General features: G+C 57.0%; 1 protein-coding gene across 8 annotated transcripts; it reads right to left on the bottom strand.

The window, feature by feature from the left end:
• On the bottom strand, positions 1-27404 carry SPoCk (secretory pathway calcium atpase). 8 transcript variants are annotated; one of them, XM_037212102.1, is made up of 22 exons: positions 27234-27404; positions 22463-22529; positions 21653-21746; positions 20074-20127; positions 17298-17495; positions 15154-15243; positions 14027-14124; positions 13330-13438; positions 12406-12552; positions 10292-10503; positions 9635-9759; positions 8097-8287; positions 7268-7357; positions 5551-5859; positions 4934-5051; positions 4423-4571; positions 3473-3639; positions 2985-3170; positions 2347-2494; positions 1884-1979; positions 1332-1473; positions 1-958 (listed from the first exon to the last, which is right to left on the bottom strand). In XM_037212102.1, exons 3-22 carry the CDS (start codon positions 21719-21721, stop codon positions 819-821), a joined length of 2838 nt encoding a protein of 945 aa, XP_037067997.1. In that variant the 5' UTR covers positions 21722-21746; positions 22463-22529; positions 27234-27404; the 3' UTR covers positions 1-818. The 8 variants fall into 8 exon arrangements, with proteins under 8 accessions (XP_037067997.1, XP_037068000.1, XP_037068002.1 ...); XM_037212105.1 differs by lacking the exon at positions 20074-20127; XM_037212107.1 differs by lacking the exon at positions 20074-20127 and having other exon boundaries at positions 17298-17492.

Here is a 27404-nt window from a genome sequence, read left to right as displayed (position 1 = left end):
ACCAATCTCAGACGTGTATTAAGGTCCTCCGTGTTGGCTATGCATTGCGATCATAAAACAGAGCTGAGCAATGATAATCCCAGTTAAAAAGGACCGCGACCAGTCCAGACCCGCACCATACACGACCCTCTGTATCACGCGGCCCTCCAGCCCGCGGCATGGCGCAGCACGACGCGGCGGTGAGCGGCTGTGCGTCCGTCCCGCCCAGCTCGCCAGGCCAAGAGACCTCTTAACCAGAGAATACCAGCTAAAAACCACCCTTGGTCCGTTAAAATCATAACATTTCCCCTCAGCCTGCCTTGCATTGCACCAGATCCAGTTAAAGAAGAGTTCAGCCGAGCCAGGAAGATGCGAATCCGCAACCTTGAACAGCAGCGGCGCCAGGGACAACAAACGGGTAGGTGAACCGACGAGGGACGACGGACAACGCGGTGGCGGATGCGCGTGACACACAAGTAGGCGCACAAAGCTCGGCCGCACAACAACTAGCCGTGCCAGCGCCAGCGCCAGCGTTAGCGCAGGAGCCTGGATTCGCTGGCCCACGTGGCCACAGACACCGTCTGCGGCGCGCCGACCCACATAGACACGAACAGCTAGCACGCCGGGTATGCTCTCACAATCGGCACGGCCGCTGGCGACCCATTTGGACGCGCGCGCGCGCGCGCGTGCGGAATACTACAACAGCCTCTGGAACAGCCGGGCCCGTCGCCGGCGACGGACCCGTCGGGCGACGCCGGCCGAGTCCGCGGCGGCGGCGGCGCGTCGCGCCACACATGACTAGAAAAGGCGGCCGTTCACGCCGACCGGCCGGCCGGTCGTTACACCAGGTCGATGACGTCCCCCGGCTTGTGGTGCAGCGGCAGCAGCGGCTGGCGGCCGCGGCTGCTTCTCTCCAGGTACTTCTTCACCTCGGAGACGACGAACACGGTGGATGTGATCCCCAACAGGTACACGATGTCTGGCGGGGAGGCGCACGGTCAGGGGAGCGGTACGAGGCGAGGGGCTTGACACGGAATGCATCCCGGAGGTGATTGGAGGCAGCTCACTGGGAGGGGGCACGGGCCTGAGTGGCTGACGCGGCAAACAGGCCACCGCCCACAGGATGAGCCTTCATTGCCCTCCTCAGCCGGCGGCGACCATCTGCTAATGAAAGCAGTGACCGTTTTGCGCTTCCCTTTCAAGAGCAGCCAATAAAACCGGGCATTTACATTCCCCGACCGAAGTGGAAGCCTCCAGAGCACGGACAGGATCGGCAGGCCGCACCCGGGCCGGGACCTGCCTGCTGCCGTGCTCAGTCCCCTCCGGCGCCGTCCACCCGCTGGCCCACTCACCGGACAGGTACAGCGCCTCCGTCTGGAATACGCTCTGCAGCGGCGGGAAGTAGATGACCAGCAGCTGGCCCACCAGCGAGCCTCCCACCGCCAGCAGGAAGAACTTGTTGGTGAAGAAGCCGATGGTGAACACAGATTTGGTCTGAGGACAGGACGAGCGGCGTGAGGCACGGCACACGCCGACACAAGAAAGCTGGCTGAGTCAAACAGCGCAACACACCGGTGTAGAATGATAGGAAAATCTTCCATTCAATCTCACAACCGGCTAAGTCAAATAGCACGATTCCATCCGCGCGCGTGGAAAAATTATTCACAATCGCTCTCCGTCTGGCCGGACTCATTGCCAAGCAAGCATAAATTTCGTTATGGGCAATACCGCAGTGGCGAGAAGAAAGGAGCAGACACCACACCTCCCATGTGTGCTTAAACGTCTGCGCCAAATGCAGACTTCGAAGCGGAAGCCACTGGATCGTCACCCGTCCGCGTCCGCGTCCGAGGCACTGCGCGCCGCCCGCGGCTCCCCGACGCCCAGACCCAGACCCAGACGCCCACCTGCGACCGGCAGCTGAGTGCGTTGAACATGTCGAACAAGACGAAGCAGGTGAAGGTCATGGTGGTGTCGCGCGGCGTGATGATGTTGTCGCTCATCTGTGGGGCGGCGCTCGCGTCAGGCCGGTGTCCACGAGGCTCGCGCCGCGGCGCCGGCCACCCCGCCGACGGCGCGGCAGCCTTAGGCCGTGGCCAGAGCATGGAGACGCGCACACAGCGGGGCACGCGCCCAGGGCCCAGCAAGACTTCGGTGGCGAGTACTGGGAGTCTGTCAACACGCAAGGCGTCCTCGTCGACACCGGGGCGAGCAGCGCGACAAGCCAGAGCGCCACACAGCCTGACGTGAGCACCAGAGCGGCCGCCAGGCGACCGACGCCGGACGGTGCCGCCTCGCTGCCTGAACAGCCCGCGCCTCCGACGCCGGCTGGTGGGACGCGCTTCCGCCGGCGGGTTGGCGCCGCCTCACCTCGCTCCGGAACACCCAGAGCGTGCCGCAGATGATGATGGAGGCCGACAGCAGCACGTTCAGCAGCAGCGAGCGGGTGATCATCGACTGCTTGACGTTTCGCGGCGGCTGCTTCAACACGTCCCGGTCCACCGGCTCCACACCCAGGCTGCGCGCGAGGGCGGACACAAGGCGTCAACAGGTCACACCGGAGGCCACGGAGCATTAACAGAGCGGTCACCAGACATCAGCCGGGTGTGGCACGAGCAGCCCCTCGAGGTGTCGCAGGAGCACTCCGGGACCAGTAATACACAGGGCTACATGGTGGCGACCGTAGGTACAACGGACAAACATCACTGGGCTTGCGGGCCACCAGAACTGGCGGGACAATGCCAATGCGGTGTATGAAGGTCGCACTTTCACTGGGTAGCACTTGCCACCTGACAGCAAATTTCGCCAACATCATCGGCCCATGTCTGAAGTTTGTTGTCAAAAGCGCTAACGTTTCCCGCCTCCAATCATTGACGAGAACGACATCAACCCCAATTTTCACTACGAGTGCCTCCATGTGTCAAGGCAGCGACGCCGCCGGAGTTGACGCGGCACGCTGCCTGCCCGCCTGCACGCCGGCGGACAGGCGCGTCCGGGCTGGTGCGCACCTCTGTGCTGGCGGGCCGTCCATGATGATGTTGATCCAGAGAATCTGCATGGCGTTCAGCGGGTTCGGGATGCCGAGCAGCGTGGAGAGGGCGATCAGTGAGAGGGCGGCGATGCTGGTCGACAGCTGGAACTTGACGAAGTTGCCGATGTTGTAGAAGATGCCTTTGCCCTCTTCTATAGCGCTCCTGGGCGGTGTATCAGACAATACGTGAAGACATGGCAGGGCATGACGGAACCATACAGCAGAAGACGGCGGGGCGATTTCCCCACAACAAAAATGACAACCATCCTCCATGGTAATTTATTAACGAAAGCGATTATTCAAACTGGCGATAAAGCTCGAGAATGTCTATGTTAGCAACCAACAATTCGTGCGTAAAAAGCCCACCCCGCATTCGGCCACGAGTAAGACGAGTAGGAGGTGGGGCGGACCGCTCTCTAGTGATTCCCGCCGAGTCCCCCGTCACAGGCCGCGCGCTCGTCTCACATAATGGTGGTGAAGTCGTCGTCCACCAGAATCATGTCGGCCGCCTCCTTGCTGACGTCCGTGCCGACGCGACCCATGGCGACGCCGATGTCGGCCTTCTTCAGTGCCACGCCGTCGTTCACGCCGTCGCCGGTCATGGCCACGATGTAGCCCTTGCTCTGCAGCGCCTGCCGTGGGCGGAGAGACGGGTTACGGTCGGTTACTAGCTGGCATTCTGCTAACGCCCTGTTGACGCCATCGCCCGTCAAGTCCTACGCCTCGATCTGGACCTTTTCCACTGCGCTCCATGCGCGTCTGTATCCACAATTAAACGAGATGGTTAGAAGCGAGGTCGGTGTCATTTACCCCACATTCACCCGTATGTCATTACCTTTTGTCTCCTCCCCCCCCCCCCCCCCCCATTTATTCAGGCCGTCAGTGATCGGTCGGGGAGGCCGTCGACGTACGGATGCGGGCATGTGTGCGGACGTGCGGTGCGGCCTCTACTCCCTAGTCCAGCAGATGGGGCTGCACGTGATGGACTGATCCAACCCCAGCACGACCACACAGACTTGAGACCTGACCGACTTGAGCTGACCACTCAAACTGAGCTCCAAACCGCGCCCCCACGCGCACATCTGCAGCCGCCGACGACGGCGCCCTTCAGTCGCTGCGGGCGGCGGGCACAGTCGCCGGCTGACGGACCCCAGCCGGCTGTTGAGGTCAGCCAGCTGAAACACCAGCGGCTCGAGGCCTTTCTTGCTCACGTCAAGGCCAACGGGCTTGCGACAGCCGCGCTTGACGTGAGGCCTACGCTTTGAAATCCGTCGCTTGCGTCGATATCACGCAATGAACGTTTATCTGGGATAAATATTCGAATTTAGACGGAATACCGCTACCAAACATCCAACGAACAATTTAAAATGTAGCAAGGTGGCACGTTGCAGCAACCCTTTCACGGTCTCGCCCACCTTGATAATCTTGAGCTTGTGTTTGGGCGCCATGCGGTAGAAGATGGTGATATTGTCGATCATCTCCTCTAGCAGATGGTCATTCCAGCGGTCAATCTCGTCGCCACTGATCACCGAGTTGGAGGTCACCGGCAGACCCAGCTGGACTCCTGAAGGCAGGGGATGGGTCAGTCTGGCGGGAGGGCCTCCGCACGACCGCCCGCGGGAGCGTGCCGCGGCCACGCGTGGCGCCACGCTGACCTCGAGTAGACTCCTCCGCGAGAGCATTAAACACAGCCCGTAACGCCTCGTCAGCTACGTCATCGCCAGACCAACAACACCGGCGGCGTACCGGCCCAGAACGCACGCGCCGGCGGCACGTCTGACGTTCAAACCAGCACCAGCTGGCGGGCGAGCGCACGCGATGCAGCCCCCGCTCCCCCTCTCATCCCCCCCGCCCCTTCCCCCTCCCCCTCGACGGCGTCGCGGCCCCACCGTCAGCGACGGCGCGCGGCCCCCGGCCACGCCCTACCGATGGCGCAGGCCGTCTCGCGGGCGTCTCCGGTGAGCATCTTGACGCGCGCACCGGACGACTGCAGCTGCAGGATCTGGTCGCGCACGCCGGGCCGCGGCGGGTCCATGATGCCCACCTGGCGGCAGTGGCGCGCCGTCAGCGGCCAACGGAGCCGCCGACACGGGCCGACACGGGGCGGAACTGCCACCGGCCGGAGGTGGACACGACCATCCGCGCCAAACAACGGCAGCTGAATTCAGTAGCTTTGGACCGCTTCGTATGCGGGTGCGTTCACAAGCGTAAAACACCAGGGGTTTTAGACTACGAGGACCAGTCGGCGAACAACTTTAGGCGACAGCAAATCATTGCTTTACGTCACAACGCGCAGTAGTTGTTGTGCCAATCTGACACGGTGGGATAGTCCCACAATAGTGAGATAGAAGTCGCGATACGGTGGTATAATGCAGTGTAACACAACATAACGGTACCCTGCACAAATCTCCCGCCACGACGCGACACAGCGGTGCGACACATAGCTATGATGCAGCAGCGTGGTACCGACACGGATCGCCGCGACAGGGGGCGGCCCCGGCGGCCGGCCGCGCCGCTGCCGCCCGTCGCCGGCGTGGCCTCACCATGCCGACCAGCTCCAGCTGATCCTGGTGGCGGCCGCGCGCCAGCGACAGCACGCGCAGGCCGCGCCGGCCCATGTCGTATGCCTCGGTCTTGACCTGCTCCAGCCGCTCGGGCGTCAGCGGCTCCGGCCGGCCGTGCACCGAGAAGGCCGTGCAGCGCGGCAGCAGCATCTCCAGCGCGCCCTTGCAGTACCACATCTCAGTGGCCTCTCCCGGCTTGGTGGCCTTCACCTGCATCACCTTGGTCTCCGAACGGAACGGGACCTCGGCCAGCCGCTGGGACGTTTGTCGCAGGTCGTGCAGCCCGAACTGGCCGCGCGGGAAGGGCAGGTCAGCTGGGGCACGGCTCAGCGACGGCGGCGAAAAGCGCCGCTCGACCGGACGCCGGGTCGACAGGGACGGGCACCAGTCGGCTAGTGGGCCACCGGGGTGCAGGCCACACGACAGGTCACGGGTGCAGGTCAGCGTACACGGCAACCGGCGGCACGGGCCAAAGGTCAACCGCCAGATCCCACGCGCAGGTCCACCACGCGGCAGACAAGCTCATTAGTGCAGCTCACACCAATATGAGTCTCCCATTGAGTGTCATGAGCGATAGTGTGGTTGCGTCGTTCAGTCGCATGAAGTCAATTAGGACAAAACTTGCAATAAAATGTAGGGACTTGACGTCTAGAGGCATCAAATATGCTTAGTAAGGACTAAATATCTAGCAAAGTCCTTTGAACCTATTGATGAAGCGAGCACAAAGTGAACTATGTAGTGCGAATCCCACCGGCAACATCGGCCTTTCGCGCCGCTGCCATCTGTAACCACGGGCCAGTGAGGCGCCGCGGACCGACAGGCACTATTATCACCCGGCGCTGGGTAAGGAGCAGAGCGGGCCGGCGAGACAGGCACCATCACTCGGCGCTGGGTACAAAGCAGAGCGGGCCGGCGAGGCAGGCACCATCACTCGGCGCTGGGTACAGAGCAGGGCGGACCGGCGAGGCAGGCACCATCACTCGGCGCTGGGTACAGGGCAGAGCGGGCCGGCGCGACAGACACCATCACTCGGCGCTGGGTACAGAGCAGAGCGGGCCGGTGAGACAGGCACCATCACTCGGCGCTGGGTACAGAGCAGGGCGGGCCGGCGAGACAGGCACCATCACTCGGCGCTGGGTACAGAGCAGAGCGAGCCGGCGAAACAGGCACCATCACTCGGCGCTGGGTACAGGGCAGAGCGGGCCGGCGAGACAGGCACCATCACTCGGCGCTGGGTACAGAGCAGAGCGGGCCGGTGAGACAGGCACCATCACTCGGCGCTGGGTACAGAGCAGAGCGGGCCGGTGAGACAGGCACCATCACTCGGCGCTGGGTACAGAGCAGAGCGGGCCGGTGAGACAGGCACCATTACTCGGCGCTGGGTGCAGGGCAGAGCGGGCCGGCGAGACAGGCACCATCACTCGGCGCTGGGTACAGGGCAGGGCGGGCCGGCGAGACAGGCACCATCACTCGGCGCTGGGTACAGAGCAGAGCGGGCCGGTGAGACAGACACCATCACTCGACGCTGGGTACAAAGCAGAGCGAGCCGGCGAGACAGGCACCATCACTCGGCGCTGGGTACAGAGCAGGGCGGGCCGGCGAGACAGGCACCATCACTCGGCGCTAGGTACAGAGCAGAGCGGGCGGGCGAGACAGGCACTATCACTAGCAGGGCGGGCCGGCGCGGGAGACACACCTTTCTGGCGGCCACCAGCAGTGCGCCCTCGGTTGGCGTACCCTTCAAAGTGTCGCCAGTCAAGTCAGCGTTGTTGCAAAGCAGTGCCACCTGTCGAGAGCGCAGCGAAACGTCAAAACGGATCAGGCTGCCCGGCAACGCCGCTTACACCGCGCAAAGTCCGTAGGACAACGCCTAAGCCATTGGTTGTCTGGCGCATAGCTTTAACCAAGTCTGCTGTTTGCAGGACTTTGAACATCGTGTACGACGAAAGCTATCGCTTGTCCCATATCCCAAACACGAGTGCATCGGTTGATGAGTGCCATCTTCAAAGCCCTTAAACCTACCCACGCTCTTCAACATACCCCCAACTTTAACCAGCGGGCAATATCGGCACATGTGCCCAGAGCGTAACACACTTCTGGCACATATGCTCATGGTCTTCTGTTGAGCATCGGGTGTAAAAACAACCGTCCAATCGACCACAGAATGGGAACAGCCCACAAAGCATCTCGGGGCACTCCGCACACAGTACCATTCAAAACACTCAGGCAAGCTCAGGGAAACCTACAGACACCAAAACAAGTATTTGGCGCGGTGCCAGCAATGACTAAGCTGCCCATTTCCCCACCTAACGGTTGATGCGATGCAGCCGGCGGCCACCGCAGCCCTGCGGTCGGGTCGACCAGCCCTGTCCCCGCCCCCATCCGTCCCCGTCCCCGTCCCCGTCCCCGTCCCCGTCCTCGTCCTCGTCCCCGTCCTCGTCCCCGTCCCCGTCCCCGTCCCCGTCCCCGTCCTCCTTCGCACGTCACCGGCGGCGCGCCCGGCGCCGCCCGCCGCTCCGGCTGACCTCCAGCAGGCCGTACAGCGAGTACTTGCACTGCTCCATGTTTTCCGTGACGGGCCGTATCTCGCCGCGCGCGCTGTAGCCCACGCCCGTCACGTCACACTGGTAGCCCTCGGCCGTGACGATCTGCGTCACCGTCATCTCGTTGGTGGTCAGCGTGCCCGTCTTGTCGCAGCACACCACGTTGACGCAGCCTGCGGGCCGACAGCCGGGTCACACGGCGGGCGGCGACGCTGGCAGCAGCAGCGGTGCAACGGTGACGTCCCGCGTGCCGACCGGGATGGCACAGGGGTCAGCGGTGACGTCATATCATGCGGCGTTATGTGGGCCGACTGCGACGTCGCGTGGATCAACTGTGACATCGCGTGGACGACCGGTGGCACGACCAGGAGCATCGCCACACAATGCCCCGTCTGCTCCGGGAGGGAGCAGTTTGCACGAGACACTGAGCGATGACGCCCCGCCCCTGCAGTGGAGTCTGGGCGACGCCTGTCCACTCGTCTGGGCTTTATATTGCGCGGCAGCGTACGGCTGATGGCTACCCATACCCCCCCCCCCCCCCCGGGCCGAGCCAGCGTGAGGTGGACGATGCGGCTTCAACACTTGCGCCGCCTATCGAGCCGTAAAATCGGCCGCGCGCCGGACGCCCGCCGCCAGCTTTTTCACCCTGTCGCTGCGCAGCGCCAATGAGCAGAAGTATACTAACGCCGCCGCAAAGGTGACACGTTTGTAACCATGCAATAAACGCGCGCACGCGCCTTCAGCCGTTACGCACCAATTTCTGTTGATTGATACACATCGTTCACGTCGTTGTGTTCAGCTGCCAAAATGCACATTACGAGCACGGTGGACGCTGCAATGCACAGAAGTCAGTCCGCGTCTGGTTTTTCAGGCCGGGCGCACCGGTGCGGCAGTAAGTGTCTCGCTTCATCCGCTCCCACTTCAGCCATAAATAGCACCAACACGGGCAAGAGTTTACCCAACACAAATAGCCAAGATATGACACTGATAACACCATAATGATCATACTGGCACCGTATTCCAGTTCTTCGGGGCACCCGACATTCAGCCACTGGGGTGTCAGATCATGTGCGTTCACGTCACAGAAAGGCGCTCGATGATTTGGCTCGTCAAAGCCGGCCACTTGGCAGTTGGTCGTGGCATGACATGACTGGCACGGGGCGAACGTACTAAAACATTACCTTGCACGCTGAAACTTCTCAGCCCAGACTGCTACTTCGAACGACATTGTTCAGCTGGGACGGTAAGCCAGACCTCGCAGCATGCTGTGTTTTGCGAGACCTCTGACCCAAACCCTCCCTGCAAGACATTCGATTTCATTTCCACAAGATCACGCGACTGATCGGCCCAGGCAGCCGTGTGTCACCAGCCACCATCTTCCACTGTGGCTCACGCCTGGTCTTACCCCGCCGGCTCCTGACACGGCAGTTCGGACCCCGGACTCCCGGCCGTGCCCGCAGGACGCGGCCAACCAAGCCACCGTCCCCCCCCCCCCCCCCCGCCGCCGCCGCCCCACTAACCCAGCGTCTCGACGGTCGGCAGCTTCTTCACGATGGCCTTGCGCTTGGCCATGCGCATCACGCCCAGCGCCAGAGTGACGGTGACCACGATCGGCAGACCCTCAGGGATGGCGGCAACGGCCAGACTGCGGACAGAGGCGTGACCTCAGGTCAGGAGAGCGAGGGGGAGACCACGGCCAGACTGCGGACAGAGGTGTGACCTCAGGTCAGGAGAGCGAGGGGGAGGCCACGGCCAGACTGCCGACAGAGGAGCGAGGGGGTCACGGCCAGACTGCGGACAAAGGTGTAACCTCAGGTCAGGGGAGCGAGGGGACTGGTCGCTCCGGCAACGCTATCAACAGTCAGCCTCATAAGGCCGTCTGCGGTGACAAAGGTGGCCAGTACCACCGCCTGCCACTAAAGTTACCTACACTTGGGAGCCCCACACACCCACCCACGAATGGACCATATACACAACTTGAAGGACAAAGTCCACCTGTGGCATGTCTCTCACGCCACCGATGACGACGGACTGCCGAGTCGGCTCACTACCACAGCGTTCGCTACACTCCCAGTACCTGCTTTTCCTGTAGTTGGCTTAACCAAGACAGGTCACAGAAACGGGAAACAGCGGAGGACAATTGCTGCCACGGCGACACCGCCGGCAATGTCGCCCACCTGACGCCAATGTTGAACATCTCCATGATGGGCTTTCCCTGCAGCCAGCCGACCAGCATGATGACACCGATGATGCCGAAGGAGTAGGCGGACAGCTGCTTGCCGAGCTCGTCCATACTGCGCTGCAGCGGCGTCTTGGGCGACTCCTCCGTCTCCATCATCTTGAACACCTCGCCGAACTCGGACCGGATGCCCGTCGATACGACCACGCCCTGCCAACGGCCGAGGTCACGTGACGAGGTCAAAAGTCGGAGGGCATGCGCCACTGGGGAGGCTGTGGCCACCATCACCAGCAGCCACGTGCACGGCCCAGTTCGGATGGCCACAGTCAGGTGCTTTGTGGAGCAACTGTACTCGAGTTGAACTGCCGGCGAGCCCGGTGACTCATTACCGACCGTGATGTGAGTTCCCCACCACGGTGTTGTAAATGATAAAACACCGCGTCTTTTTACAAACATTTTGAAATGTTGGCTGACATTAGCTGCAGATTCTTATAACCACACCGGACTGAACCAAACAGACACTTGTTGCCAAACAGTTACATCACCGCACCCCAACAATCCAGGTCGCTGAGTCTGGCCACAAAGCCATGCACTGACCAAAATCCCCATGCATCAATAACGGCTATCTTTGGTCCCCGTTTGCCCGGCAGACAAGCAGACAGCCCACCCCCCCTCCGTTACTCCCTCTCTCGCAGCGTTGTCTCACCTTGCCGTTGCCGTATCGCACCAGGGTGCCCATGTACACCCTCCGTTACTCCCTCTCTCGCAGCATTGTCTCACCTTGCCGTTGCCGTATCGCACCAGGGTGCCCATGTACACCCTCCGTTACTCCCTCTCTCCCAGCATTGTATCACCTTGCCGTTGCCGTATCGCACCAGGGTGCCCATGTACACCCTCCGTTACTCCCTCTCTCCCAGCACTGTATCACCTTGCCGTTGCCGTATCGCACCAGGGTGCCCATGTACACCCTTTGTTATTCCCTCTCTCCCAGCGTTGTCTCACCTTGCCGTTGCCGTATCGCACCAGGGTGCCCATGTACACCCTTTGTTACTCCCTCTCTCCCAGCATTGTATCACCTTGCCGTTGCCGTATCGCACCAGGGTGCCCATGTACACCCTTTGTTACTCCCTCTCTCCCAGCATTGTCTCACCTTGCCGTTGCCGTATCGCACCAGGGTGCCCATGTACACCCTTTGTTACTCCCTCTCTCCCAGCGTTGTATCACCTTGCCGTTGCCGTATCGCACCAGGGTGCCCATGTACACCCTCTGTTACTCCCTCTCTCGCAGCGTTGTCTCACCTTGCCGTTGCCGTATCGCACCAGGGTGCCCATGTACACCCTCCGTTACTCCCTCTTTCCCAGCATTGTCTCACCTTGCCGTTGCCGTATCGCACCAGGGTGCCCATGTACACCCTCCGTTACTCCCTCTCTCGCAGCGTTGTCTCACCTTGCCGTTGCCGTATCGCACCAGGGTGCCCATGTACACCCTCCGTTACTCCCTCTCTCCCAGCATTGTATCACCTTGCCGTTGCCGTATCGCACCAGGGTGCCCATGTACACCCTTTGTTACTCCCTCTCTCCCAGCGTTGTATCACCTTGCCGTTGCCGTATCGCACCAGGGTGCCCATGTACACCCTCTGTTACTCCCTCTCTCGCAGCGTTGTATCACCTTGCCGTTGCCGTATCGCACCAGGGCGCCCATGTACACCCTCTGTTACTCCCTCTCTCGCAGCGTTGTCTCACCTTGCCGTTGCCGTATCGCACCAGGGTGCCCATGTACACCCTCCGTTACTCCCTCTCTCCCAGCATTGTATCACCTTGCCGTTGCCGTATCGCACCAGGGTGCCCATGTACACCCTTTGTTACTCCCTCTCTCCCAGCATTGTATCACCTTGCCGTTGCCGTATCGCACCAGGGTGCCCATGTACACCCTCCGTTACTCCCTCTCTCCCAGCATTGTATCACCTTGCCGTTGCCGTATCGCACCAGGGTGCCCATGTACACCCTTTGTTACTCCCTCTCTCCCAGCATTGTATCACCTTGCCGTTGCCGTATCGCACCAGGGTGCCCATGTACACCCTCTGTTACTCCCTCTCTCGCAGCGTTGTCTCACCTTGCCGTTGCCGTATCGCACCAGGGTGCCCATGTACAGACAGTTGGCCTTCGATGTGATGTTGCCCTCGGAGAGCACGTTGGCATCCTTGCGCGCCGGCTTGGCCTCGCCGGTGAAGCTACTCTCGTCCACCTCCAGGTCAACGCCCTGCCGAGCCGAACGGGACGGTCAGAGTGCATGCATCACCGGCCGACAGCTTGGCTGATAATTACACGTGCATGGTACATCCACATGCTTAGAGGCCGGCCGTCCGGTGCGGAGGGCACAAAATCAGCCGCATGTCACAGCACACCAGACGCACGGAGGCCGTGACCTCATTAGCTCGCCTCACACGGGACGGCATCCATTTCCAGCATAACAGCCGACGCATACAAGCTGTACGATGGACGTGCTGTGATCAACAGCATGACTGATCGAAGTCCGAGGGCGAAGTTCAGGGCGCAATTCACTCACAAAGCCAGAGCCCGGACCAAAGGTCAGCACACCATTCCGACGGAGTACGACCCGATATGACCAAGCACAACACTTTTTCAAGCATCATTTGGTACAAAAGCCCGAGTCCATTCGACGTTACGGCCGGTTCCAATCTTCACGCGTCAGCCCCGCACAGATACACACCAGCTGACGACGAGCCCACTTCCGTTCATCCGGCCGACGCGTCGCCACTCTCGATCGACCGCGCCGGGACCGCTTCTCGACCCGGGCCCCCAAGCCGGCGGTGGTCTCCGCTCTGCCTCCAGGGCCACTCACCTGGCACAGCCGAACCCGAGCCGGCGGTGGTCTCCGCTCTGCCCCCAGGGTCACTCACCTGGCACAGCCGAACCCGAGCCGGCGGTGGTCTCCGCTCTGCCCCCAGGGTCACTCACCTGGCACAGCCGAACCCGAGCCGGCGGTGGTCTCCGCTCTGCCCCCAGGGTCACTCACCTGGCACAGCCGAATGTCAGCCGGCACCCGGTCGCCGACGCTGAAGTGCACTATATCGCCCGGCACCAGCTCCTCGGCCAGGAAGCTGGTCACCTGGCCCGACCGCAGGCTGCCGGCGGCGGCGGCGGTGTTAGCGGGGCAGCGGGGCAGAGGGCGGCACGGGCCCACCTCCAGCCAGCGCGGGAGCACCGCACACAAAACGGCACGGGACGGCACCGAGTGGGGCGGCGCGGGAGCTCGGACCTCGGGAGATCGCTGGAGCTCGGCAGACTAAGTGCGAGACAGCACCGGATGGGGCGGTGCGGGAGCCTCCCCGCACCCCAGAGCGGAGTCGGCGGCACGCGCGCACGCCAGCCACGCAGGGCGCCGGCACGCGTCCGAGCCTTACCTCCTGGCACTGGGACAATGTCGTTCAGGCCGAGTGGAATAGGCGGCATCCGCTACATTGTGATCATAACGTTCATCAATGGGGGCAACTCAGTGTACAGCTCGCATCTCCACCTGGAGCGGGCCCTGGCCAGAGTGCTGCTCACTTTAAACACGCGGGGGAGAGGCCACTTGGGGGCAAACGAGTCTCCAGATGACAGATGACCACATTGTTCAGGTGTACTATGGATGACTGCGTTGTGAGGCGGCCGAGAAGGCGCAACCATTCACCATATGTATGGCTGAAGGAGATGATGTGCCCTGTACTCACCAATGGCAAACAGGAGGAACTAACTTCTTTAGCTCCTCTAAAGATTTCTCTGATCTGTATTCTTGAATGAAGGCCACAGTTACGACAATTGTTATGGCCTGAAAAGAGGCAGCATTTATAAACATTCGGTCGGCCCGCAAGAACGATCTCCACTAAGGTCTCGTCCGACAGGTTTTTTTATATCCGTAGTACTTACGTGGACATGTTACGTGCTTCGTGACCTAACGAATTATTTCCTTGAAGGAAACACGCAAACAAGAAAAACGGACCAGTACCCCCGAGTTTTGAACCAATCAATCACATGGATGACAACGAATGGAGAACTGTCACCAACAATAATAATTACGATGACACTTAATGTGACAAAATACGCCACGAATACAGTCCAAGAAAACGCCTGCCGCACGAGTTCTAGCTCTGCATTCGGAGCTGTCGCAGCTTCCGTCTGCAACACTGCACATGTTGCGTCGCCTCGACGCCGTGTTTTCGACTCGCCGCACCGCTTATCGAAAGGCCGGCGGCCGGTAATCACTCCTCCCCATCACTTCCCCAGGTGCGCCCCGCCCGCGGCCGTGCGACCAGGTGTGGGCGACCACGACACTTGGCCGAACCCTCCCCACAGTCCACCCGCACCCCTCGGTCGGCCGGTAGCGGCGCGCCGGCCGGGCGCACGCACGGGGCCGGCGCGACGCCACTCGAGCGGCCGGTCTGGCAGCCGGCCGGGCGACGATACTCTACCGGCGCCAGCCACGAAAGGCGCGCCCGGCCGAAGTCCGCCGCCCTGACCCCTGACCTCGGCCAGCGACGGGATTGGCCGCCGCAGATGGGCGCAGACCGCCGCGGCGATAGCTGGATCCGTACTGAGCCCGACGGCTGCTACACGTCGTTGCCAGTTACAGACCCAGACAACCATCACACCGTTGCTAGCATAGTGATTTTTTAAGTCGATGACTGGGCGCGCTCCTTCTCTGTCGCCGCCTAACTGTTGCAGCGCCAGACTCGGCGCGCCCCGAAAACAAGCCCAGCACCTCTACTCCCGGGGGGTGCGGCGCAGCGGCGCGCGAGTACGCCGCCGGTCCAACCACCGCTGCCCGGGTGTCAGCGCGAGCCGGCGGCGGAGCCCTCACCGCGGCGATGCTGAACGCGTCGTCGAACTGCTTCATCAGCACACTGACGAAGGCGGAGGCCAGCAGCAGCAGGATCAGCGGGTTTTGGAACTGTCGGCAGCCGGCACACAGTCAGGTGACAATTCGGCAGGGCTGGCATCGAGCTCATGCAGCAGGGACGCGACGGGTGCGCGGGATCGGATCATTCATGTGCGACTACGGCATCTAGACGAGGCGGTCAGGTATCTCGTCACACCGACGGTCGTACCTCGTCACACCGACGGTCGGACGGTCAGGTAACTCGTCACACCGACGGCCGTACCTCGTCACACCGACCGTCGTACCTCGTCACACCGACCGTCGGGCGGTCAGGTAACTCGCCACACCGACGGTCAGGCGGCCAGGTACCTCGTCACACCGACCGTCGGGCGGTCAGGTACCTCGTCACAAGGACGGTCGTACCTCGTCACACCGACCGTCGGGCGATCAGGTAACTCGCCACACCGACGGTCGGGCGGCCAGGTACCTCGTCACACCGACGGTCGTACCTCGTCACACCGACCGTCGGGCGGTCAGGTACCTCGTCACACCGACAGTCGGACGGTCAGGTAACTCGTCACACCGACGGCCGTACCTCGTCACACCGACCGTCGGGCGGTCAGGTAACTCGTCACACCGACGGTCGGGCGGCCGGGTACCTCGTCACACCGACCGTCGGGCGGTCAGGTAACTCGTCACACCGACGGTCGGGCGGTCAGGTACCTCGTCACACCGACGGTCGGGCGACCAGGTACCTGGTCACACCGACGGTCGGGGGGTCAGACAAACAGCAGTGCTGTCCGATGGCCGCCAGCGTACGGGCTCGCCGGGCACAGAGCGCACGGACGCACGGTGTCCGCAGCACACACAGCGATTGCCCGCGAACCTGACGGCCACACGGCGACGGCGGTCAAGGCCGCGCGAGCCGGCCACACTGGGCAGCACACCACGCATGGGACGAGCTGGCCGGGCCCGAACGAAAAGAGGCCTGCACACTGCGCAAACAAGCGATGTCGCATCCAGCACGAGCACGTCAACAATCAGTGTTCATCAGAGGAAACTGTGGCGAATTAGTCACACGAGAGCAGCCGTGCTCCTAATGTCAATGCCTAACCGTGCACTTTTGGGTGCATGTGTCGTCGCTGTTGGTAGCATCCTAACAGAGCATACGCCTCAGTTCGAGTAGCTTCCAAACGGCCCCACAGAGGCATGTATCGAACGCTGCCACATTAGTAGACCCAATAGTCGTCTACACAACGCATGTTTGTGAGAAAACCCGCAATCCGAGCTGCCACCGCCACCTGGCTCCTATCGATATCGCCCACTTCACTAATGTTTGGTATCAAAGTGGACCGTATGACCGATGTACAGATTGGATCAACGGTTATCTGTTCAGTCACCTCTTGACCTGCCAGAGCCAGAGCACCTGCGATACCGATACGATGAGCTTCGATGATATCGTACAAGCCAGCATTCAACGGGCGCCGCAAAAAGCACAAAAAGGAAAGAGACAGCTGATATAGAGCCGATCCAGATCAAACCGTTTTATACTTATACGGCTGCACCACGTGTCTGGTAAAAATCAAACGGGTCTGGGAAAAAAACGTGTGTGTAACAGATTAAGACCCTCGGGTGAGTTGTGCACGACTACAAGTTACTAAGCCCGCAAGTGAAACAGACTGGCAAAAACATCATCGCTGGTATAAAAACTTTCAAACAAGCAATTTCAAATAAGCAAAGTGGAAATGTTACGACCGCTTACAGTTTTTCACTTGATTCATAAGAACGGTACATCTTTCACAGGCAAAATACCGGCGCTGGCCCCTAAAACAATAACAGAACGCATTCTGGTCACCGGACCCATGTGGCCTTCGAACACACGCACACACCCTTGTCCTAGATCCTAGCTGATTTGGCGGGGGGCCTACGTATCGCCACGCGCCTCTACACATGCTCTAAACAAACAGGAGCAAGGCCCACTCAGCTGAAACCGCCCAAAACAGATCGGCGCCGGCGATCCATTTGGCACGGCGACGCGCGTGACGGCGAACACGGGTCTCTCAAGCGCCGTCATCCACGCCACCCCCAGCGCCTCCTCACCAACCTCAGCGCCTCCCTCCACCCACCTGCTCGAGGTACTTCTTCCACAGCGGCTCCTCGTCCTTGACTTGGAAGCTGTTGGTGCCGTACACCTTCTGCCGGACGGCGGCTTCTGCCCAGCTGAGGCCGTGCTGCGGGTCGACACGGAGCCGCTCCGCCACGGCGCCGTGCTCCAGCGCCGCCGCCTCGGCCGTGCGCAGCCACATGATGTCGGCGTCCAGCTGCTGCAGCCACATGGCTGGCGTTAGACACGGCCGGGCTCGCACGCACACGCACACACACACTCCGCCGCCGCCGGCGCCGACACAATGAGCCGGCGGCGGCGGCGGCGGCGCGCCGGGCTGTCCGAACCTCTGGACCGCCGGCCGGCAGGCCAAAGATCAGGCGCCGATGCAAGATAGCGTCGCGGCCGGGCGCCGACGGCGCCGGCCCGGTCCACAGGGCGGGGCGCTGGGTTACTCCGGTGCGTCACATCAAAAGGGACGCTGGGGTCACGGCAGTCACGGGTCACAACGGTACGTCACGTCACGTCAAGCGGGGGACGCTGGGGCCACGTCAGTCACGGGCCACAACGGTACGTGACGTCAAGCAGGGGACGCTGGGATCACGTCAGTCACGGGTCACAACAGCACGTCACGCCAAGCAGGGGACGCTGGGATCACGTCAGTCACGGGTCACAACAGCACGTCACGTCAAGCAGGGGACGCTGGGGCCACGTCAGTCACGGGTCGCAACAGCACGTCACGTCAAGCAGGGGACACTGGGATCACGTCAGTCACGGGTCACAACAGCACGTCACGTCAAGCAGGGGACGCTGGGGTCACGTCAGTCACGGGTCACAACAGCACGTCACGTCAAGCAGGGGACGCTGGGGCCACGTCAGTCACGGGTCACAGCGGTACGTCACGTCACGCAACGTGGGAGCCAACTGCACTTAACCGTACTCGGCGGCGAGCGCTGCATAAACCACAGAATCCAATCACAAAGCCTGCTACCGGACGCAGCACACGAAGCGTGGAAATCACAGACTACCGCGCACAAACCGCAGCGGATGATGGCTGATGCGGCGGACTGGCTCGTCCCGCCTGCGATGGACACAGGGACGGAGAGCCTTGAGCGAGCGCACGTGCGCACCCGCCAAGCAGCAGTCCCGCCACGACTGGCACCCGGACAGTCGTGACAGCTCGCACGGCGAACATGGCACGTGACCTAAACGGCAGGCCAGTGCCGCAGCCGGTCGCCGCCGCTGCTCGCCAACCATAACCGTTCAGGCGGCATCGGTGCAGTGCGGTATCACTGAATCTAGAAAGAACGCGACGCCGTTGTTGATTGGCCGGCAGCAGTACTAACGGCACAGTCCCGGTAAGTTCGCTGCAGTTGATCGATCCACATTTTACGAGTTCGCTTTGGTGCAGTGCACGACAGGGCGACAGCCGGGTTTGTCTGTCGCCGCCCAGTCGGGGTCGACTGGCGCACCGCCGGGGTAAACAGCAGTGCCACGGGCACCCCTGCGCCTCCGGCGGCCGGCACGGTGACCCCAGGGTCAGGCGGAGCCCGGCCACCGAGGCGGCTGCCGTGCCCGGTCACCATCCCCCCAAAAATAGAACCTGGTGACATGGACAGGCATTCCTTCTCAGCAAATGCTGCAGCTCGACGGCCACCGGCGGCCGCCGCCAGCAGTCAAACCAAGGCCGTTGCCGCCTGCCGGCCAGCTCGGAGCGCCACACCGCCGGCGGCGACAGCCGGCCGCGGACTGGGGTCGTGCGGCCGGCGGCCGACGCCAGCGATCAGGCCGAGGCCGCTGCCGCCTGCCGGCCAGCTCGGAGCGCCGCACCGCCGGCGGCGTCAGCCGGCCGCGAGCTGGGGTCGTGCGGCCGGCGGCGCCCTCGTGCCCCGCCGGGTACAGCTATCGGGGCCAGGTCCGGTGCGGCCGCCCCGGCTGCCGGTCATTGTTCGACATTGATACAGAATGGCGTCCAAGGCCGGCGCACCCGGCGACAGTCCACGAACGCCGCGCCGCCGCGTGCAGACGCCGCTGTCTCAGGTGCGGCCGGCGCACGTGACGGCCCGCCGCCGAGCGGGGTCCAGCGCCGAGCACATGGTCCGGCTCTGTCTGCCGCCGGCGGAAGCGTGCCACGCTGGACGGCGTCTTATCATAATGGAGGTCAGACTGGGAAGGACCTTATCGAAGCAAGGATTAACGCGTCTTTGTCATGCAGGTCATTATAAAATGGTATGGGTCGAAGAAATGTTTCGCAAAATACTGCGTGTCAAAATTGTTGGCATAGCTTCGATTAGTTAACAGTTGATGTCATCAACGTCGTTCATCATTCTGGCCCCGTTTATCAGTGCGGTGCAACTGATCCGTTTGCACAGGAAAAGTAGACCAAGCCAGACATACAAGGACACCGTCGTCGGCAAGACATGACTCTTTGTCAGGAAAGTACGCGAATGCAGCCTTGAACCTCCTCTACATTCCGGGACATCACAAACAGGTCCCAATAAAACCAACATCGCCAATGAGGCACTGATCTATTAAGACCGCCAAACATCTGCTGCGGTCAGTGGAGACGGGTCCAGAGTTTGCATCACCCCAGTGCACGCGTACGGGCACGGAGCGAAGTGCGCATATTTGCTAGCTTAAGACCCCAACGACGCCAAGCCCGCCAGACGCGTTCCATCGACGCAAAACGTACGCAAAGCGAACACTAAAGGAGAATATCAGATAACATGTGGGCCGGCCGCAGCAGCGACCGTGCTGGGAGGCAAGAGGACAGGAGATCACAGCCGTGTGTGACCCACTTGTGAACCGCGGAAGACGCCAACAGACCTGGAGTGCGTTTTCATCGACAACACCTGAAATAACCACAGAGCTCGGCAGGACTACGTCATGTCCGCAGGTTAAGGGTCGTCGGACCTTGCCCAGGCCCTTTTCGGTACGGCTATCTGGTACCATACAAGTGCTGGGCCTCGGTTTAACAAATCATCTTACGCCCCACGGCTCACGTGCGTTGCTTCATTCTGCCTCGTCTGACACCAGTCAAGGAGGTGTCAGGTGTCCCTATCATTGTCCAACCGCCTCTGGACTGGTTTGCACATATTGTTCGTTTAGCGTGCATCTGGTTAAAAAGAGCTTGTGGGTGAAGCAACATTCGATTGACCAACACTCAATCCAAACAAAGGTCGTGATCGGCCAAGCTCTGAGCACGAATCCAGGCACAAGGCGCACACGCCCCCTCCCCCCGCCAGCTGCGTGGACCTCTCCGTAAGTCTAGAAAGAGAAAGGCTCGGCCACTTCTGGACGGACATTAACAAACGATGTCACGCCGCGTTACGTGCATTTTGGCTGTGGTGCTGTGCACACAACAACGAAAGCAAACAGATTGTCACACACCCATGGCGTACACGGGGCTGGCACGCATCGCTCACGGTGCACCCTGAGCTGAGCTGTTTGGCTGTGGATCCCCTGCTGGCCCAGGCTGAGCTGTTTGCCTGTGGGTTCCCTGCTGTTTGGCTGTGGGTCTTCTGCTGACCCTGTCTGAGCTGCATGGCTGTGGGTCCCCCACTGGCCTGGCTGAGCTGTTTGGCTGTGGGTCCCCTGCTGGCCTGGCTGAGCTGTTTGGCTGTGGGTCCCCTGCTGGCCCGGCTGAGCTGTTTGGCTGTGGGTCCCCTGCTGGCCCGGCTGAGATGTTTGGCTGTGGGTCCCCTGCCGGCCCGGGCTGAGTTGTTTGGCTGTGGGTCCCCTGCTGGCCCGGGCTGAGCTGTTTGGCTGTGGGTCCCCTGCTGGCCCGGGCTGAGCTGTTTGGCCGTGGATCCCTTGCTGACCCAACGCTCGGTCCCAGAGACGCCACTCCCGGACGCGGGCTGCTGCTGGGACTTGGCTCCCCAGGTCCGTGCCCATCCGTGCAAAAATCCTCAGCGGCGGCTGACAAGCGCCCGAGGTGCACAGGGATCAACGGAGAGGAGCAGGATCTGACAAGCGAGGGCTCGCGTCCGCCGGCACTCGGCGCGTCTACCGGACTGTTGGCCCTACTGACGGAGCGCACGTGACCCGCCGCGAGGCGAGGCGCGCTCTGGAGGAGCCTGGAAGCCTCTCGCCCGGTCAAAACGACATCGTACCCGTTTGTGGAGGCGGGTCGTCAGAGACACTTCCGAATCTCGCCGTCTGCACAAAACGGGTGTTCCAGTCACAATCCAATGACTGTTGAAGCAAATGGTAATATGTGGGAAAGTACATCGTTTTGCAGCACAGCCCTTTCTAGTTTCGAATGAAGTTGCCATGCACAGACAAGCAAATGGCGGGTGGAGGACAAGCCACAATGAATGAAAGTGATCACGATGACAAACAGAGAACAAGAACAAGCATGTATCAGCATCTTACCTTCTTTGAGTGTGATAAATTTACTTTTTTGTGCAACAAAGGGATGTTATGTTCGTCACCACGGCCCATATCCCTGTCTGTTGGAGAGCGCAACCTGAAACCATAGCATCGTACATGTGCCATGTATAAGTAACTGTGCCAATTACACCAAAACTAAAATGTCGTTATAATACCCGAACAATATGCCAGGGATGCGAAAAGAAAGGGATGCAATACAAAAAATGCAAGAAAAGCAAGGTGGAAAACATCTAATGTTCATAGTTTTTCAATGCAAGGTGGGGCATGGCAAAATCGCATTTGACTGCCACCAAGCTGGGCCAGGAAATAGTTTCAGCTGCTTTCATGCATAGGTGATACAACAGTAATACCCTTATTCGTCGTGGAAAAAACCGAGGGAATGGACGGACAGATGGGTTGATATTTCGGCAACATGCCTCTATCGAAACGTTTCGATGCCTTAAATTACAGCTAACTATTTACCAATACATTGTGGCTAATTACATCATTAATTACAGCTAAATTTCATCTTAATTACAGATGACATTCGTTTCGAAATAGGCATGTTGCCGAAATATCAATCCATCTATCTGCCTATTCTCCCAATTTTTCTTTTTTTTCTACGAAGAAAAAGCTATTACTACTATCACATCCATCACAGTTTCACCGATCTATCTGTCCATTCTCCCGTTTTTTTTTCTACAAGTAATAAAGCTATTACTACTGTCACATCTAAATGAATAGTGTTCCACGCAAATGCACCTAGCAACTCAGTTTTTTCACGATAATCATGGAATAATGATTTGGACTAACGTTTTCCTTCTGGAGTGTAAGTTGCCGACACATCAGGCAAGGACGATGGTTTGAACATAAACTCCATCTGTAAAACAAACAACTTGTTTCAATCATTCTCTAGACTGATTCTGGTAAATGCACACAAAACAGCACAAAATGCGCATACTTACAAGGCATGGGTATTTGAATTTGGGAAGACTCCTGCACAGTACAGCCAGTGCGGTCCACGCAGTCCTGAGCATGAACGTTTTCGGCATTTCTGAACACTCTGTTTGGGTGGCCAAAAGAGGAGATGCGTTGCTTGCTGCAGAAGAGCAATGCACCACATATCGATTTTTGTCATATCCTTGTCAATGTGTGGTAAGACATGGTGAAAGCTTATATGGGTGAATGCATGCACAACAACACAAAATATATTTATACAGAATAAACTGAGGCATGTGAAAAGGTAGCTGAACATTACTGCGGGCTGGTGGGGTAGGAGTCAGGGAGACGATTGAAATGGGGGAAATTCGAGGGCCTGCATTGCCAATTACAGACATCTTCATAAAAATGTAGAAATGTCTAGTGTTTTATGGGTATCCAGCACTTCAACTTGAAGAAATCACTAAGGTCATGACAAGATTCACCCACGTTTATTTCGGACTGGAGTTACACATGCTGGTTGGTTAATGACGATGACCTATTTGCATCCTTAATGATGTTCTGAACTCTAAATGTCATGCACATATTATTACCTCACATATATCGCACATATCAGTTCCTTTTAGTCAAAATAGAATAACCATGTTTGAAATATGGCAGGATTATGCTTACTGTACAATCATGCAAATGCCTCGTTCAATCCGTATGTTTTACGGACGCGAATGCCTGTCATCTTATTAGAGGAGATCCTCTGTCGGAGGTCGCTCGTAAGCCAAACCGCACGACCAGGAGCTCTCATAGCCATGTCAGGCAGAGGAAGTGGCTGTTTGCCACTGTAGCGGGGGAATGGTGGTGGACGGATTGTAACTTGACTGTCAAGGGAAACATAACCCATTGTTCTGAAACTATGGTCCTTGTTCAGACCACCATGGCAAATTAGAATGGCTTGGACTGTCTGAGGACGTTACAGGAGCCAGAGTAGCCAACATAGGGTAAGTCCCTCCTTAGAGGACCTTTATCTCTGCCATGCCTTTACGTTGTCTTGTGATTTGCTGGCCGTTGCCAGGCTTTTTACGAACTCAGGATGGTCCTCATTTCATTTGCGGGTATTCACACAATCTCTGAGACTGACTGTCGCTGTCGCATCTCAGCTTTCTCACAAATACTTGACCTCTTTGGAATCCCCTAATACCTGCTCAAACTCCGCCAGAAACCACCAGGTTACTTCCAGGGTTATTTGGACCTAGGACTACACCAAGATCTGTTTTTCTTCCAATTGTTTCTCTGGCAGAAGCATTTCCAGTGCCCTCGAGATCCCTTAGCATTTTCAGTGTCAATACTGACGAGATCTGAGCCCGCGACCTCTTGATCAACGACTATACTTTCTCAATGGCATGGGACCTGGTGGCCCTTAACATTCTGTCTCCCTGATTTCCTTTGGGTTTCCTGCTTCCTCATGGAACCTGAACCACAAATAGGGAATTCAGCTATCTGAGGTCACACCAAATCCTTTGGTACCCTACGCACTACAAAACCTTGTTAGAGACACAATAAGCTGAAAGAGCTCCCAAATTTCATCTATTCCAACAGTGGGGCTGTTGTTCTCTATGGATTGGGTCAGAGGCTGCTTGACTGTTGTCAGATCGCTGATCATCTGAAACCCCTGGCCTTCTTCAAACTATATTTGAGTGATTCCCTACCTGCTTTAAGAAACTTGTCTGATTGCATGCCTCTGGCATTTGATTTTCACAACATGACCAACACCACCCCCACCTCCACCACCAGCACCACCACCAATACATTGAAAGGAATGTGAGATATTATCATCTGTTCACCAATTTGGTTTGAGAAATATTTGACACTGATAACACATCACCTCCACCTTCTAACATAATCAAGCATCACTAATTTTGCAACAGTCAGATTATATCCATAGTTTTAGTATCAAGTCTTTTACCAAGTGATCATGCTATTTAATGACAATATCTCTTACAAGCCTCAAACACCATGCACATTCTGTTAAAGCTTTGTATGATACCTATTTCCTAAAAATCTATTTTTCAAAAGAGTCCAACAGACTTGCTTATCAATGTCATGACCCAAATTAGAGCAAACGGAGACTACCATATGACATACACAGTCATCATTCACAGTGTTTGACCTGTCAATGCAATCCATGCGAGCAGAACATCATGAAGATCCTATAACTTCACTGAAGATCTGTTAAGATAAGTATTTTTGACATAAGAGAAAAATTCAAACTTCCTTTCATAAAAATGTACATTATTCAAATGATACAAATACAAATTAGGGGGAAGTAAGATGATAATATGCATGATGTTTGTGAAGTAAATTGTATTTTTGATGAATCTTTAGTCACAGACCTTGCTCACAGTCAAAAATTCAAATATGTGGTGGAACAAGATTCTTACATTGAGAGCATTTCTTTCTCTCCAGCACACACATGGTAACATCAGGCACATATCCCCCACAATTTGTCTGAACAGAATCACGACAAATCATGGGTGATACAACACATAAGCTTTGCACAGATGAAGACTACATTTTTTACAGGATGAGACATTTCTATTAAGTATGGGCTTCAGTTCATGTATGTGGATTAGTTCACAAATTTTGCAATGGGCATAGTTTTTTTTTTTGCAAAGTTTGAACAGCCAAGGAGTTCTTATCATGCCCAATCTCACAGTTTTAGTGTGCAGAAAGAGATAAATCCACAATTGAGGTATCAGGAGTTTTGTTTTTTTGCATCTAGGTCCTGCTAGTTAACCCATTACCCAATGGGTCTTTATGATTTGCCATCACATAATACCCTTGCACTCCCACCCTCACATATAAAACATGTCAAGACCTAGATGACTGTGTCACATAACCATATGTGGATGATGCTTTGAGTGCTAAAATAAAGCCAGCTGTCAAAGAATCTAATCTTACTGTTTGTTTGGCATGGCAGAACCAGAATATGTCGAAGCACAATTTGCTTTCCAACACCATCTGCTTTCCAACACCTGTTTGTCCATCTGGGAACCAAATTTGTAATGTGTGCATGTCTGGTTTAAAATGCAAATGTTTGACATCTAGTGTTGTCCACCATATAACATGTCTGACATGTGAGGGTAGGAACAAAAAAATATGGCATGTTGGCGAGTCAAAAAGATCCATTTGGTTACCATCCAATGAGTACATCCTAGATGCAAAAACAAAACTCCTGAGATGGTGATAATTATATTTGCACACCAAAACTATGAAATTGGGCGTAATGAGAGCCCCTTGGTCTTAGAATTTTGTGAAAGACAAAGACCACTCATATCACAAAATTTGTGAATTAATCCACATATGCAACCTGATATCCCTAATAAAAAGACATATCCCAACCTGGAGGAAGGTGTAGCCTTTATCTGTACAAAGCTTGTGTTTTATTGCCCATGACATATAGTAATTTTGTTTGGGCAATGTGGGAAATGTGCTATTTTATCAGGTGCATCCTGGAGGGAAAAAGTGCTCTCAATCTGTCTGTCTGTCTGTCTGTCTGTCTGTCTAAAATCTGGTGTCCAACTTGTATTTTAATTTTAGAGTCAGTAAGTAAGGTCTGTGACCAAAAATTAATTAAAAAATACGGTTTATTTAAAATACACCATACTAATAACTACAGTAAGGAGATCATCTCAATTTTGTTTTAAAACCTGCCATGCATTACATGCCTTACAAGTCCGTAAGATCTGTGATAAATTAATCAAAAAGACAGCTTACTTAACACACACCATGCTAATAATCACAATAAGGAGGTCATTCTAATTTCCTTTTAAAACCTGCCATACCTTACATTGCACAAACACTGTATCATCCTAGATATGAATAAGGCAACCATGTAGCTAAAATGAGATCTGTGGGTGCTATCACATGACTTTACACAATCACAAGCTTGACTTTAATATACTGGGCACACATCATAAACAGATGACTTGGCAAAGTGGGGTTTGCATGTCTAAATCATGCTGACAGTCATCATACTCATATGGCATGAGGAAGTTAAAGCTCACTACACTGGGCACACCAAATTAACAGTGATATTTGGCAACTCAGCATTTCCAGTCCTCAAGATCATATTGAGTCATGAAATGATGATATTCAAGCAAACACACCAGACTTAAATGACATAACTGTGCACCTGCATACCTATCTATCCAACTTAACTGAATTAAGTGATGGAAACTATATATGACACACTCACTCCTTGGAATACAAGTTTGATGCACAATCATATCACCATTGTGCTAAGAAGTCAATAACCAGTAATAACCAATTAACCAGTAATGACCATTGAACCAGCGACTCCTGGTATGTTAAAGGTTGTTACTTGCTTATAAACATAACTTCAAATCCGAAAAATATTATTTTTCTTAAGGGATGATGCCCACCATATTGACATTTTGGCGCAACCCTTTCATGGTGCTAGCAGAGTAGCTCCACTCCTAAGCAGACAATAAACAATTTCGGTATATACCTTACACAGCTCCAAAATAGGCATACCAGTTAGCAAAACAACTAGCACTGGACAGCGTCAAAAGACGACTACTCGGAACTGCTCTGAACAACAAAGATGGACAGCACAGTGAAAGCGACATACCAAGTTCCTCTTAATCGCTTTTCTTGGGACACGTAGAGTTTTTAATGTCTCCTTCGCTCTTGCCAGAGAAATGTCTTACTCCAGTGATAATATTATTTGCAAACAAAGGATTAAAGAATCGCACACAGCGACTAACTCAACCCGGATCACAAACCACGCACCACTGTCCCA

The sequence above is a fragment of the Pollicipes pollicipes genome, unplaced genomic scaffold (genome assembly GCF_011947565.3).
Source record: "Pollicipes pollicipes isolate AB1234 unplaced genomic scaffold, Ppol_2.1 Scaffold_3087;HRSCAF=3621_pilon_pilon_pilon, whole genome shotgun sequence".
NCBI classification, from domain to species: Eukaryota; Metazoa; Arthropoda; class Thecostraca; order Pollicipedomorpha; family Pollicipedidae; genus Pollicipes; species Pollicipes pollicipes.
Note: the sequence above shows the minus strand (reverse complement) of the source record. Positions and strands in the feature narration are given on the sequence as shown.